The sequence below is a fragment of the Carassius gibelio genome, chromosome B10, assembly GCF_023724105.1.
Source record: "Carassius gibelio isolate Cgi1373 ecotype wild population from Czech Republic chromosome B10, carGib1.2-hapl.c, whole genome shotgun sequence".
Taxonomy (NCBI): domain Eukaryota; kingdom Metazoa; phylum Chordata; class Actinopteri; order Cypriniformes; family Cyprinidae; genus Carassius; species Carassius gibelio.
Genome location: NC_068405.1, coordinates 23232941 through 23249507, shown reverse-complemented (window position 1 = coordinate 23249507; position 16567 = coordinate 23232941). Strand labels below are relative to the sequence as shown.

Genomic DNA, 16567 nt, shown 5'->3' with positions numbered 1-16567 from the left:
GGAATATGAGATATTTAAAGTTACATTTTGAGACAAAACCATATAGTGAGATTAATAATATGCAATATATAGGATCCTGTTTTGGGAAATATTAAGTAAATATAAAATATGAAGTTATATTATGATATATATAGTCATATTTTAAGAAGTATGATGTAAATGTGAGATATCAAGTAAGATGTTTGTAGTAGTATGAGATATATAGTCCTTTTGAGATAAAGCCATATTGTGAGATAAATAGTAATATTATGGAATATATTTTAGATCCTGTTTCTGAGAAATATTAAGTCAATATGAGATTAGTCATATTATGAGATATATATATATATATATATATATATATATATATATATATATATATATATATATATATATATATATATATATATATATATAGTAATATTATGAGATATAGTCATATTTTGAGAAATATTAAGTTAATGTAAAATATGAAGTTACATAATGATATATTGTCATATTATGAGATGTATAGTAATATTTTGAGAATTATGATGAACATGTGAGATATCAAGTAAGATGTATGTAGTAGTATGAGATATATAGCCCTTTTAAGGTAAAGCCATATTGTAAGATACATAATAATATAATGGAATATATTTTAGATCCTGTTTTGAGAAATATTAAGTCAATGTGAAATAGTCATATTATGAGATATATAGTAATATTATGAAAAATAGTAATATTTTGAGAAATATTAAGTAAATGTAAAATATGAAGTTACATGATATATATTCATATTATGAGATGTATAGTAATATTATGACATATAGTAATATTTTGAGAAATATTAAGTTAATGTAAAATATGAGGATACATAATAATATTTTGAGAGATATTATGTAAATGTGAGATATCACTTAAGATGTTTGTAGTAGTATGAGATATATAGTCATTTTGAGATAAAGCCATATTGTGAGATACATAGTAATATTATGGAATATATTTTAGATCCTGTTTTGAGAAATATTAAGTCACTGTGAGATTAGTCATATTATGAGATATATAGTAATATTATAAGAAATAGTAATATTTTGAGAAATATTAAGTTATTGTAAAATATGAAGATACATCATGATATATAGTCATATTATGAGATATATAGTCATATTTTGATAAATATGACGTAAATGTGAGATATCAAGTAAGATGTATGTAGTAGAATGAGATATAAAGTTATATTATATATAGTCATATTATGAGAAATATGTTATATATATATATATATATATATATGTTAATGTGAGATTTCAAGTGAGATGTACTGTACAATATGTTGTAGTATGAGATATAATAGTAATTTTGAGATAAAGCCATACTGTGAGATATATAGTAATATTATGAGATGTATATAGTATTATGAGGTTTCTAAAGTTATATTGAAATAAATAAAACCATGTTGCGAGATATATTATAATACTATGCAGTATATAGTCAAATTGTGAGATGTAATGGCAAATAATGTTGTATGTACAGTATATATAATATGAGATATATAACATATTATAAGATATATATTAAGTTAATGTGAGATGTGTTGTAATATTATGCTATATATTCCTTTTTTGAGATATAGTAAGTCATAATGTTAGAATTCAGATTATGCATACAGTAATATGAGATATATAAATTCAACTTTTGAGGTATAGGGAAGTATAAGCAGACGTTCCCTTTCATTCTCAGAGCAAAGTGCTTAAACAAACACACACTAACAAGCTATTCAGACGTCTGTAGAGCATTCGAATCTCTTCATACCAACATGTTTTAATGCCATCTGATAATGCGTCCAAAATAATCAACGGAACATCTGCGTCGTGCATTAGGTGCAAATGAAGCGTGTTTTGTGTGTAATTGAGGTGAGGTGGATAAAACCTTATTAACCCAATAGAGGAATCCAAGTGTGTCGTCTCAGATGAGTCAGATTACTGGAGAGATCCGTTTTTTCATTAAAGCTAATCAGAGAAATTAGCTCACGTGTTCTCCAGATGCCAAGAGAGACTGGTGAATAATTATCTGTGATCGTGGCTGCCGTTGTGCTTGAGTTGTTTGTAAAATTGTTTCTGTTATTTTGCGTTGCATCTCAATGGACGCCGGGAATGAAAAGTCAACAAACGTGCATGTCTGGATATAAAAGCGAGTGTGTTTGACAGCGGTATTGATAAATGGGAGCGTTTCATCGCTCAGATGTTGTGCTTTCATCACTGAAGAAACTTAATTGAGTTACCAGTTACGTTTCATTGAAATAATGTGTCAGAGAAATACAAAAAAGACACAAATGAGTCGGTATAGAATCAAGTATTTCAGGGTGTGTTTAATAATTGACTACATTATTTGGCATTAAGTGATGTTTGCAGTTATTATTGTCGTTTTACATCGTGAAATTATTTATTGGACTTGTTTTTTCATCATAAAAAGCAAGATAGCTGAATTCATCTGCAGTAATTGTGGCATGTTTTGTACCCAACAGCTTCCCTGAATAAGTCACATTATGTTTGGTGTTTCAGAGCCTGTTCCAGCAGCGAGACGGAGAGCGAAGCTGGAGACCTTTTGGACCAGCAGTTTGAAGAACTGAATAATAAACTCAACTCAGTGACCGACCCGACCGGCTTCTTGAGGATGGTTTCCAGAAACAACCTCTTCAACAGGTCAGACGCAACATTCATCATATAAAGTAGCTCAGGAATCTCCGAAATTAAGTGTTTTTTGAGATCTAGAAAGTGAAAGTGAACGAGGTCAAAATGAGAAATAAACACCAGTAGAGTGTCATAAAATGGGTTAAAATGACTCACTTGCTTTATTCTAAGCCTTTTATATTATGTTTTAGCTAAAAAAAATCCACCTTGAGTTAATTAGACAAGTAGTGATCAAATGTTTGATAAGCTTTTCCGTCAAGCTCCAAAATTACTAATAAATGTGTCATAAAATTGGTAAAAATGACTCACAAATCACAATATTTGAAGTCTTCATATGAGACACATGTGAGGAACAGATCCCGATTTAAGTGTTTTATTCCCTGAAAATACATATATTAATGAGAGTTGATGAGAAATATAGATTTAACGAGATTGCATAGCATCATAACACACCAGAAAATCTGAAACCCATCATTTAAACTTTTCTCATTACACTGGTAAATAGTTTGTACTTGTTCTAGATGTTATTTTTGAATTTTTAACTAAAATAAAACTTTTGATGTTAATCTAAAAAGAGAAAGCAGATAAAAACCCAATCAAACACCAAATAATTAAACAATTAGTAATCATGCTCATAATGAATCTATTTTTCTAAAATGAATTAACTTTTCTTGTTCTAAATCTGACTCGTTTTAATATTAACCAAAATAAACCATTTGGTATTAATCTAAATAAAGAGAGACCACTTAAATAGTGAAGTAAAAGCCATTCGATGGGTCTTTCTTCAGAGCTTTATAATGAAAACAAAAAAATAAAAAAATAAATAAAAAGCAATTTTCCTTTCATAGATCTAGTTCTGTTTTATATGAACCGAAATAAACTACTTGGTATTAATCTAAAGAAAGAAACCACTCAAGTAGCAAAGAAAAACCCCAATCAGACACTAAATCATTAAGCAATTAGTAAACATTTTGCTGCTAATGGATCTAAACTCAGCTCAGACGGATGATAATTATAGAGCCGGTACACAGTCCTTCACATCCTGATTCATTAGGAGAGAAAGAGAGATGGTTATTAGCACTGAAAGAAGAAAGGACAGCTAGGACAGGAACGTGCGGTGCGTTGTTAAAGACGGGGTCAGAGCGGTCATCATTAGAGCTCTGCTCCTCATTAAGAGCTTTCAGCACCACACATCTCTCCATATTCATTAAAACAGGAGCGCCGTTCACTCCTCGTCTGCCCTAATGAGCACGTACCACACGTTAAACCAACAATTCAGTTCAAAATGACGATTCTGGCATCGTTCACTCACTTTCTTCGCAGACTGAGAATTTTGTAAGAGTGTCCTGCTCTTTTAAGTGCAGTGAACATGAAGCCACACAATTACAAGTAAACATCATTAAAGTGTCTTCCAGGTGGTTAAAAATCTCTATATCACTATATTTTGTCATAAACGATAGATTTGTGTGAGGAACAGACCTAAATGTAAGCGTTTTCTTCTCTGACAATCCACGTAAGGTTTCATGTGACAAGTAGTGATCGAATAATTAATTAAATAGATCTAACACAAAACAATGATTCATAAATGAATCAGATATGGCTCTGTCGATCTGTTGTCTCGTTCATAAGAGTTCATGAGATGAGTAGTGTTTAAATGATTCATTAAAAAGATCCAATGCAAAACAATATTTCATTTACGAATTTGGCATTTATGAATTCATGTGAGATGGATATTTTCAATGAATCGTTGGATCCAGGTTGCAGAATCGGTGAACATATATTTATTGACCTATTTTGGTATTTATTAATATTTAGAATTAGCGTTTATTTTTATATTTTATGTTTTAATTTGATTTCTTGATTTAAGTTGATTTTGTTATGTGCTTTTGTCATATTTATTTATTCGTTTTTTAACCCCCCCTTCCCCTCTTTATTTCAGCTTTATTTCAATTCATTAAAGTGAGTTTTATAGTTTTGTTATTTACAGTAAATCTTAACTTCAAGTAAGTTTATTTTAAGTGTTACGTTTTTCAGAGAATGCTTTATTTCAGTTAAAGAAAACAATTTTTAACACTGGTTTCAATTTCCAATTAACATTTATTTTTATATTTTCAGTTTTTATTTAAATTTTAGTATTTTTGTTATGTGTTTTTGTTGTTGTTGTTGCAATTTTATTACTTAACCTTGTTTTATTTCAATATTTTTTTTTATACTTACATTTTATTTCAGCTTTGTTACAGTTAATGTAAGCAACTTTAATACACTAGCCTCTAGTATTTTTATGGCATTTTTTTTTTGTCCTTTTTTTTTTTTTTGGTCCACACAGGATTTGAACGATGTATTGTAATTTTGGGGTGAATTATTTCCTTAATACCGTCCACTCTGTTCTCACACAAATGATCCTCCTCTCTGCAGCTTCACGTTCTCGATCTCTGATGCTTTTTAAACATTTCAACAGTTTGATCACCCAGCTAACCTCCAAACGCAGGCCAGAGTTTAGGAGAAGCCGAGACCCCCGTGTGTGTCTCTTTGATAAATGGTAAAGCTCGGTGATGGGAAGTGGGAAGGATGTTTTCCCGGAGCTCTTTGGTTTCAATAGTGATGGCGATTAGTCCTGGAGTATGTGGAGTCATTACACCTACACAGATTCTTTAATAACGAAGTGTTTTGATTGTGGTCTGCAAGGTCATGTGTGGCTTCTGTCTTTATTTCAAGAGATCCACAGTGACGTTTTCTTGCAGGACACACAACTGATTAAAGCAGTAAGCCACAGTAAAGGGCTTCTGTTTGACACACCATGGAAAAATCTCCAAAACACGGCTATATGATGGCTATGGCTATATCATAAATGATACTAATGACTATTTCATAAGATAGTAAACACAATAAACTACCAGTTATTCTGAATTATTTATTTTAAGTATTATTAATGTGTAATATAACACTATATGTATTGCTACTGTTGTAATTCTATTTTTACTACATTGGCCTCTTTTTGTAGCACATTTTGGGACCCCGTTTTATTTAAGATGTTTATTTGATTGAAATGGCTTTCTGGGTGTTTTTATTATCTCAACTGTCCATCTTTGACATGACCTGCTGTTATGAAACACAAATGTTTAAAAAATAAAAACGCTGCTGGTTTTTCAGGTGAACAGCGCCCTCCAGTGTTTCAGTAAATAATAGAATCTGAGATGGTGTGATGTCACTTTATCTTCTCTCATATGTCACCACGAGTGTCTCTGAAATAGCACACTACAGTTTTTATGAGGAAAGAGTCTGCATACTGTATTTCCACTGTGATGAATGAGCTGGATACAGGATTATCCGTTATATTTGGCATCTCTTTCCAGAGTTATTTTGAAGTACGGGCCGCTAGTGTTTGATGAGTGTGTTTGTGGTGTTATTTCAGGAGCTGTCAGAGTATGACGAGTCTCTTCAGTAACACGGTGTCTCCGGTGAAGGAGGGCTCCTCGTCTCTACCGCGCCGCACAAGTGCGCTCAGCAAACCCCCGCTACGAGCCCTTTATGACCTGCTCATCGCCCCGATGGAGGGGGTACGACTGCACCCACGCTTCAGAAACAATTACCATATTTTCCGGACTATAAGTCGCACTTTTTTTCATAGTTTGGCTGGTCCTGCGACTTATGGTCAGGTGCGACTTATTTATCAAAATTAATTTGACATGAACCAAGAGAAATGAACCAAGAGAAAACATTACCGTCTCCAGCCGCCAGAGGGCGCTCTATGCTGCTCAGTTCTCCTGTAGTCTACACTGAAGACATAGAGCGCCCTCTTGCGGCTGTAGACGGTAATGTTTTCTCTTGGTTCTTGGTTCTAAATAAATGCGACTTATAGTCCAGTGTGACTTATATATGTTTTTTTCCTCATCATGACGTATTTTTGGACTGATGCGACTTATACTCAGGTGCGACTTATAGTCTGAAAAATACGGTTCACATATTAGTCAGTCACTAAGTGACTGTTTCTTAATTGGTTTGTAGAATTGAGTATATATTTAATGTAATACCCAGGGTTTTATTTTATATTATTTTGTTCTGCTACCCTAACGTTGGCTGTTCTTTTATTTGTCAGGCTATTTTATGATGTATGTCCAGTGCTGTAGTTTGAGTGTGTGATGTGATGTCTGTAGGGTCTGATGCACTCCAGCGGTCCGGTCGGCAGACACAGACAGCTGGTTCTGGTCCTGGAGGGCGAGTTGTATCTCATCCCGTTTGCTCTGCTGAAGGGAAGCTCGTCTAATGAGTATCTGTACGAGCGGTTCAGTCTCATCGCCGTCCCGTCCATCGGCAGTCTGGGGAGCACAGCTAAAGTAGGCACACTTCTGACACACATAGACCAGTGTTCATTCACTAGTTTTTATATACTATTAAAGTGTTTATTCATATCAATCAAATTAAACTAAAATAAAACTACAATTATTTTTTATTAAACTGAAATACAATAAAGCAAATTCAAAAGCTTTATTTTTATTTGAGTTTTATTCATTTATTTATTTTTATTTTAGTTTTATTCATTTTGGTATGTTCTATTTATTTATTTATTTATTTTGACTTTAGGTTTTTTTGTGTGTGTGTCTGTTTTATTTCTATTTAACTTCAATTTATATCTATTTCAATTTTAGTTTTAGTGATTTTAGGACTTCTTTTATTTCAGTTAGATGCCAGGGCAGCATTTCTATTTTTCAACTAGTTTTATTATCTAGTTTTTGTGTGTGTGTGTGTGTGTGTGTGTTCTAGTTTTTCAAATATTTTATTTTATTTTATTAGGTTTATTTCAAATAACAAAAAATGTTTTAATAGTTTTTGTGACCAACAGTGATATATACTACTATATGACTATTTGTATATTATTATTGTATATATTTATTTATATACATTTTGTTCTGTTTTGATTCTTTTTTATTTTTGATTAGAGCTTTTTTTACTCTAATATTTTTAATGTATTTCCTGAATTAACAATTTGCATCCAAGTAAAAAATGTATTAAATGTGTATATATATATATATATATATATATATATATATATATATATATATATATATATATATATATATATATATATATATATATATATATATATATATATATATATATATATATATACTAGATTATCAGAAATAGGCGTTTTGACTTGGTTATTTAATATACATGTTTTTAAAAATACAATAAATCTAAGAATACAATTTGAAATTTTTAATTTATGTATTTTTTTATCATTAGTTTTTTTTATTTAAGGCACATGAGACTTGAGTGCTACAATGATTTAACCATCATTAAGGAGTGTTTTTGATCCTGGTGAATTCATTGTAGTTTACCACCTTATTTGCCTTAATGATTTTATAAGGTTTAATTTGACCTTGACTGTTTTTGCCCACAAGCTCACGCAGTGTTTGTCTGGTCAGGTTCACCCTCGGCGGACCGGTCCGGTTCTGTGTAATGGAGGAAGCTCTATGGCCGCAGTAGTGGGCAATCCTCGTCTGCCGCCGTCAGTGATGGACCGCTGGCTCTGGGGCCCGATGCCCTCCGCTGAAGAGGAGGCTCACATGGTGGCCGATCTCCTGGGCTGTCAGCCGCTGGCCGGTCCCACCGCGACTAAGGAGCGGGTTATGAGCGCCCTGACGCAGGCCGAATGCGCTCACTTCGCTACGCACATCTCCTGGAAGCTGGCGGCTCTGGTCCTCACACCCAGCCAGGACAGCGGCTCTGGACCGGCACCAGCGGCTCCCAGCGGAGGAGCAGGAGGAGGAGAGAGCGGAGTCAAATCTAACTACACCATCCCGGAGAGTCTGCGTGTGCCGGACGACGCCAGCGATGCCGAAAGCATCTGTGACAGCCCCCCGCTGCAGGAGTTCCTGCTCACCGCAGCCGACATCCTCGACCTCAGGCTGCCCACAAAACTAGTCGTGCTGGGGTCAGTACAGACCAGTGATAGTTTTTAATAATAGTTTGAATTTTATAGTTTGTCATTTTAATTTTAGTTAATGTTTTAGTAAGTTGGCTGTGTTGATGTGTTATGTCTCTGTAATAGCGATATTTATTATTTCATTTTTATGTGTGTAAATATATATATATATATATATATATATATATATATATATATATATATATATATATATATATATATATATATATATATATATATATATAAATATAATATATTATAATTTCTATTATTATACAATTTTTATATATGTATTAGTATCAGTAGTATATATTATATATGTATTAGTATCAGTGCTAATAATAACTTAAAGACTACATAAAAAAGAAAATGTCTATATTTTGTGTGTGTGTGTGTATGTATGTATATATATATATATATATATATATATATATATATATATATATATATATATATATATATATGTATACTTTATTTTGTTATTATTTTTTATATTTTAGTTTTTATAAATTATTATTAGTAGTAGTAGTAGTAGTAGTAGTAGTAGTAGTACTATTTATTTTTCATTCATTACATAAAGTGAAGCAATTTTTTTTTTATTTTATTGTTTAATTTTTTTACATTTTTAATTTTCTCTGATCTTTTTGTTTATGTCTATCAAAGTTTAAAAACAAATATTTTATTTTATTTTAAATTAGGAATATTAGAATATATTCAACTTTCATATAGGCTTATTTTTAATATATAATGAATTAACTTTTGAATAAATTAATTAATGTAATTCATCAAGTCAATTTATATATATATATATATATATATATATATATATATATATATATATATATATATATATATATATGTGTGTGTGTGTGTGTGTGTGTGTGTGTGTGCGTGCGTATGAATGTATATATTACTATTATTTTAATTGTATATTATATCTCATTATGCATATTCATTATTGTAATCATAAGTTACACTGCTATATATGCTTTCGTTCATACTGCCCACCCTCGTCTACTCATCAGGGTTTTCAAACATCACTTCAGTTTAACACGCTCTACTTTGACTGCAGCCACATCCACAGTAGTTTAACAGTCTATGAAGATAATAGTGTCTGTATTCCAGTGAGTAACTGCTCTACGATGCTGAAAGAGTGTGTTTTCATGCCCTGCAGCTCGTACCAGGAGTCGGACAGTAAAGTAACGGCGGACGGTGTGGTGGGTCTGACCAGGGCTTTCCTGGCGGCCGGAGCTCAGTGTGTGCTGGTGTCTCTGTGGCCGGTTCCCATCGCCGCGTCCAAGATGTTCATCCACGCGTTCTACAGCGCTCTGCTCAACGGCACCAAAGCCAGCGCGGCCCTCGCAGACGCCATGAAGACCGTCCAGAGCAGCAAACAGTTCTCACACCCCTCAAACTGGGCAGGTATGATCGCAGCGCACTGAAACATGTGCAGTATATAACCAAATCATACCGTGGTGAATACGGTGATGTCATGTAGCACACTGCTACTGCACACCACAAGTGTCACTTTAAAATAATAGTAGACAGTGTTGAGTATAAAGTGCTGTTCCCCTCATGATTTGAATATGTCTCCACAGGCTTCATGCTGATTGGCTGTGATGTGAAACTGAACAGCCCGTCGTCTCTGATTGGTCAGGCTCTGGCTGAGATCCTGCAGTATCCAGACAAAGCTAGAGATGCCCTCAGGGTTCTGCTACACCTGGTGAGAAACACAGGACTACTGGCCTCATTTGCATTTACTAAGAATATATGTTATGCATGTGCATATAGTAGTCTACTATAGTATATAAATAATATGCTATAAATATCAAATGTTATCACATGTGTGTGTATGTAGTGTGTATATATTTTAATCTGTTAAAGTACATTTTATGCTTTCAGTAGTTCTATATTATTTTGCATAAATTGTGCATATAGTATTCACATGCAATAATACAGTATACATATGTACTACATATAGTTATAGATAATACAACTATAGTAGATATATAGCAGTTGTTTTTTATTTATTTTTTATCAGTTATATGGTATTTTATGTTTTTGTTTAAAAGTATAAAATGTAATAATATAATTGTGTGTGTATGTATCAGCTATTAATAACTGTAATATTCAAAATAATACAACTCATTATTTTGTTCTTTTATATAGTAGATTTAATATGCTTATGATAATTTTTTATTTTTATTTTATTATTTATTATTGTATAATTTTATATAGAGCGTGAATATACTAATATGTAACTATATAGTGTTTAAAAGTATAACTGTTACAGTATAAAATGTTGCATCAAATATTTTACAATATTAAATGTAAATATATATATATATAATGTGTGTGTGTGTGTATATATATATATATATATATATATATATATATATATATATATATATATATATATATACGTTTAATGTATATAAATATATACACATACATATAGTGTATATATATATATATATATATATATATATATATATATATATAGTTATCAATAAATAATAATCATTTAGTCATTTAGTTTTTATTTTAATATTATTTTAATCTGACATTTTATATTCAGAAATTTTATATAAAATATTTGTTCACTAATTTACTTCTCGTAATTTTATTTCTCATACTTTAAAGTTTTTTTTTTTTTCATAGGTTTCATTTTCAATTGAAAACGTGGAAATAATAGTATCAGACAATAAGTAGGCGTATCCAACCTTTTTGTCAGGTTTTGTACAAACAGATCTTCTGTGTTTCTGTGGCTCCCCCAGGTGGAGAAATCCCTCCAGCGCATCCAGAACGGCCAGAGGAACTCCATGTACACGTCTCAGCAGAGTGTGGAGAATAAGGTGGGCGGCGTGCCGGGCTGGCAGGCTCTGCTGACCGCGGTGGGATTCAGGCTGGACTCGGCTGGAACGGGCCTCCCTGCGGCGGTCTTCTTCCCCACCGCTGACCCCGGAGACCGACTGCAGCAATGCAGCACCACCCTACAGTCACTGCTGGGTATGACATTTACTATTAAACAAGACAAGAGTATGAGGGAGAAAAGATAGCCAGTCCACAGAGCGTTCTTGGACAGATGCATGTTGCACACAAAAATGGCAAAAAATTGTGTTTGCGGTGTATAATGATCAAACAAGTGAGAGTAGGGAAATTAAAATGTATAAATTCTCACTTATTGGTTATTGGAATTTTTTAAGTGACTGGTCATTTTTAAAGATTTTGTCCACCCCCCAAAAAATTCTAGTTAATGTTAAAAAAATAAACTGATGTGCATAAGCTCAGATCAATGAGGCTTCAGTCGAGGAATCAGTTCCAAAGCCTGTGCTAACTGAACTTAACTTTGGTGAGAATTTTGTGAAAGATTTACAAGGCTGAACATTTTTGTCCAGGATCACCAAATGAGGTAAAGGCTTTTCAGCACAGCAGCACAAGGGTTTAAAGTGTTGTTTGTCCTTCGTGTTCGCAGGTTTGCCTCCTCCTGCTCTGCAGGCGTTGTGTAAACTGATCACAGCGTCAGAAACCGGAGAACAGCTGATCAACAGGGTAAGATGTCACAGCATGCATCAAACTGTTCATTAAGTCAACTATTCTGTGCTCATGCATCTGATCTGTGCGTAACTACACTGCTTTGATGAGTGCCTGCTGGATTATTGAGATGCTCGTGTTTGCTTTTAACAATCCTCTTTCCTTCTCTTTTCCTAAACTTACCATTAAAGGCTGTTAAAAATGTAGTGGGAATGGTAAGTGCTTAAATATATGCTTTCAGCTAACTCTACGATAACATACTACCAGTGATATTTGGCTGTAGATAACAATGAAACAAGGCTTTTGTATATTTGACATCATTAAATCTTTCTCGTTTTTCCGCAGCTCCATCAGGTTTTGGTGCAGCTTCAGTCTGGAGAGAAGGAGCAGGATTTCTCTCTCGCACCCATCCAGGTGTCCATCAGCGTGCAGCTCTGGAGACTTCCCGGCTGCCATGAGTTCCTGGCCGCTCTGGGTAAGAACAGCTTCAGCACACGAGTACTGATCGAGATGATGTAGCGCGTGCTGAGGGCTCGGTCTTTCGCTTTCTCTTTCTCTCAGGGTTTGACCTGTGTGAGGTCGGTCAGGAGGAGGTGGTGTTGAAGACGGGGAAACAGGCCAACCGTCGCACCATGCACTTTGCCCTGCAATCACTGCTGGCACTGTTTGGTGAGCATCACTTCAACCTCAAACTGTTGATCACAACAACAAAACTGATCGATTCATTTGAAGTTTTTTTATTCTGTCACCAATACTAAAGACAAGAAAAAGGCTGTTTCAATAGTATTTGCTTCAATAGTAGCTAATATTTCAGTGTACTCCAATAAGCTCTTTTAAAAAAATATATTTTTTAATCGACAAGGCAAGTTTATTTATATAGCATATCTTACACACTGGTAATTTAATGTTATTTAAATCAAAATTAAAATGGCTATTTTCAGGAAAAAAAAATGACTAAAATTAATAAATTTTATATTATTCATGTAAAGTTTTTTTCCAAACAACAACTATGGCTTAAACGGTTAAAAAAACGGAGTGAAAAATATATATTCTATATTTCCGTCATACATAATTACAATACTGATAAAAAAATCACAATATTTAAAATAAATTGCTGTGTGTTGTAATCATTTTACAAATCATGTTGATTCATTATTTTGAATATAGTAAATTTTCGTTTAGACAACATTAGAATAATTACATAAATATAACTTTATTAATGGTATTCTATTTACCACTAATATATAAACTTGATTTAAAAAAAACATTATTGCTGTTTTTTTTAAGTACATTTTGACTAATTTAAAACATTTGACAAAAAATTTGGAAACTAAGATTTGACTTAAAAAATGAAACTAAAACCTAAAAAACGAATATTATTATATATTAATCATAAAATGATCACTATTACTATTTTTACTGGACAAAAAATTATAAAAAATATTAAACTATACTCCTTTAAATAACTTGTTATATACCGTATTTTTCGGACTATGTAAGTCGCACCTGAGTATAAGTCTCATCAGTCCAAAAATACGTCATGATGAATTAAAAAACATATATAAGTCACACTGGACTATTAAGTCGCTTTTATTTAGAACCAAGAACCAAGATAAAACATTACCGTCTCCAGCCACGAGAGGGCGCTCTATGTCTTCAGTGTAGACTACAGGAGAACTGAGCAGCATAGAGCGCCCTCTCACGGCTGTAGAAGGTAATGTTTTCTCTTGGTTATTGTCAAATTAATTTTGATGAACAAGTTGCACCTGACTATAGGTTGCAAGACCAGCCAAACTATGAAAAAAAGTGTGACTTATAGTCTGGAAAATACGGTATATAATATCTGATTTTATAATAATTGCACTTTAATGTTCCCCTCAGACTCTACTGAGCTTCCGAAGCGTCTGAGTCTGGACAGTTCATCGTCTCTGGAGTCTCTGGCCTCAGCACAGTCTGTGTCTCACCATCTGCCTATGGGTTACCCCAACCCTCCCTTCTCCCCTCCATGCCCTGACAGCCTGGCCTCTGATGCCATCTCCGTCTACAGCCTGAGCTCCATCGCCTCTTCCATGAGCTTCCTGTCCCGTCCTGAAGGCACTTCTGACTTTATCAGCCAGCGCTCGCGGCAGCAGGAACTAGAGCGGCATCGGGGCGGAGCCGGGCTGTTCGCATCCCACCGGCACATGGCAGTGCCCCGCAGCCGCTCGTCCCCACATGGAGCCGTAGGAGGGCACGATGATGAAGAGTATGAAGGATACAGTATAATCAGCAGTGAGCCATTGGGTAGCCAATGTGACACGCTCCCTCGTCCCGCAAACCATAGGAACCATCGGGGGGCAGCACGCGGCGGGACCGGCAGGGGTTACGCGGTGTCTGTGTCCTCTAGGGGAAGTGTCAGCACCCCGACGTCTCCGGTCAAAGCCACCCTGGTTCCCAGTCCCAACTCGCCCTTCCAGAAGGTCGGGAAGGTGAGCAGCTCCGACACGGGCGAATCCGATCAATCCAGCACAGAGACGGACAGCACTGTGAAGTCCCAAGAGGAACGTACTCCCGGAGCCGCTCTGGACCCGCAGGAACTGGCGCAGAAGATCCTGGAAGAAACGCAAAGCCACATGCGGGCCGTCGAAACTTTGCAGAGAAGCACTGGGAGCGTCCCGTTGGGTGACGGGGTGGGTGGCGGAGGCCCCCCGACCCCAACCGGAGGTTCTGCTTTCCGTTCCTCAGAAACAAGTGCGTTCAGTCGCCCTAGTAGCCGGGCGAGCATCAAGGCTCAGTCGTCTCCGCTCCCAACACGCCCCAAACCGCCCTCTCGTACGTCATCCCTACAGAAGGTCAGCTCGGGATACAACAGCCCTGCTACGTCTGAGACGTCCCTAAAGGAAGGCAGCCAACCGTCGCCGACTTCCGACAGTCACGCCCAGTTTAAACTCAAGTATCCCAGCTCGCCCTACAGCGGCCACATCTCTCGCTCGCCCAGCAATGTCTCGCCCAGTTCGGGCCACCAGTCTCCGGCCGGGAGCGCACCCTCTCCGGCGTTGTCCTACTCCTCGACGGGATCGACGCGCTCCAGTCCAGCGGACGCTCCGGATATCGACCGACTCAAATTGGCCGCTATAGATGAAAAAGTCCAAGCGATCCACAATCTCAAGACCTTCTGGGCCAGCGCCACCCAACAGCAGCACTCGGGACCAATGCGGGCGCTCCGCGGTGGGAAACTGAGCACCGCCAAACGAGATGTCCTGGGCCTTCTGAACCTCTCGCCCCGACACAGTGTGACGGGACAGGATACGCATGGCCAGGATGTGGCGCTCCAACACAGAAATCCACCCAATGGCCATCGCAAGATCGATCCCAAGAGAGTCACGCCTTCTCCGACGGCTTCCACCGGCAGCAGTCCAGGGTCACATCCCATCCGACTGCCTTCGGGAAACGGATACAAGTTCCTGTCACCAGGACGGTTCTTCCCTTCATCTAAATGTTGAGATTCTGTCCCTCAGTGACTGGCTTCTCTTGATAAAGGAGTATTTAGAGTATTTATGACTCTTGAAAACAGTGAAAAGGACAGTCTGGGTGAGGAAGTGCACATTCCCAGAAGCCTCAAACTGCCTACTGTTTTATTTTCCCGTGCAGAGAGCATATAATCCTTATGCTTCCACCCACACTGTAAAGGACCGTTTATATATGCAGACTGATCTTGCCTTGCGCATGTCAGAACAAAAAAAAAAAAAAAAAGCAAAAAAAAGAGATTATACCAAAATGGTATTTCAACAAAAAGACAAAAAGGCTCGCTGTTTGTGTTAGTGAAAATGATGCGGCTTTGACTGGTTTTCTTTTTTTTTTTTTTTTTTTTTTTCTCTTTTTTTTTTTTTTTTTTTTTAATATAATTATTGTTATTGTTATTATTATTATTATGGATGGTAATTGTTATTACAGTTATTTGTTTTGTAAATTAAATCAACGTTTTGCAATCAGTATTATACGTTTTTATATTGTTAAAGAAGCAAACCATGCACAAAAAAAGTTGAAAAACATTTTCATATTTTTATTGAGATGGTGACGACGCACCTGACCTGACTTCTATGTGAATTGAGTGTCAGTATTACAGCATGGGTTCTCTTGCTCTCCAGTGATTCAGTGTCTTTTTAACAGAGATTTTGCATATGTGGACTCTCATCCAGACATATCTCAGTCATTTCTCAGTAAAATGGTCTCAATAAAAAGTTTAATTTACTCTCTTGTGGTGGTAGTCTTCTATTAATTTTCATATTAGTATACATCAGAATAGAAAGATTATAATAGCTTCACAAAAAAGAATTCCAGGTATGATTTTCCAAATAAATGAATTGAATAAACAATTTTAAAAAGTGCACTTTCCACAAAGTATTTTTTTTTATATATATTTCTTTACAATTATATATTTATACTGATTCAAAATTCACTTTTGAGTATTTTAGAG

At 35.3% G+C, this 16567-nt stretch overlaps 1 protein-coding gene across 4 annotated transcripts in view; it reads left to right on the top strand.

The window, feature by feature from the left end:
- Positions 1-16342, top strand: part of LOC127966211 (tetratricopeptide repeat protein 28) — a 264693-nt gene extending 248351 nt beyond the window's left edge. For 2 of the 4 annotated variants that reach the window (XM_052567044.1, XM_052567046.1), the window contains 12 exons: positions 2523-2663; positions 6064-6208; positions 6806-6985; positions 8078-8586; positions 9752-9999; positions 10176-10300; positions 11355-11586; positions 12053-12129; positions 12303-12326; positions 12457-12586; positions 12673-12780; positions 13993-16342. In XM_052567044.1, the coding sequence (XP_052423004.1) occupies positions 2523-2663; positions 6064-6208; positions 6806-6985; positions 8078-8586; positions 9752-9999; positions 10176-10300; positions 11355-11586; positions 12053-12129; positions 12303-12326; positions 12457-12586; positions 12673-12780; positions 13993-15593 (3520 nt within the window). In that variant the 3' untranslated portion in view covers positions 15594-16342. The remainder of the gene's footprint in view (positions 1-2522; positions 2664-6063; positions 6209-6805; positions 6986-8077; positions 8587-9751; positions 10000-10175; positions 10301-11354; positions 11587-12052; positions 12130-12302; positions 12327-12456; positions 12587-12672; positions 12781-13992) is intronic. The other 2 variants (XM_052567045.1, XM_052567047.1) reach the window with 1 other exon arrangement.
- The last annotated feature ends 225 nt before the right edge of the window (positions 16343-16567 follow it).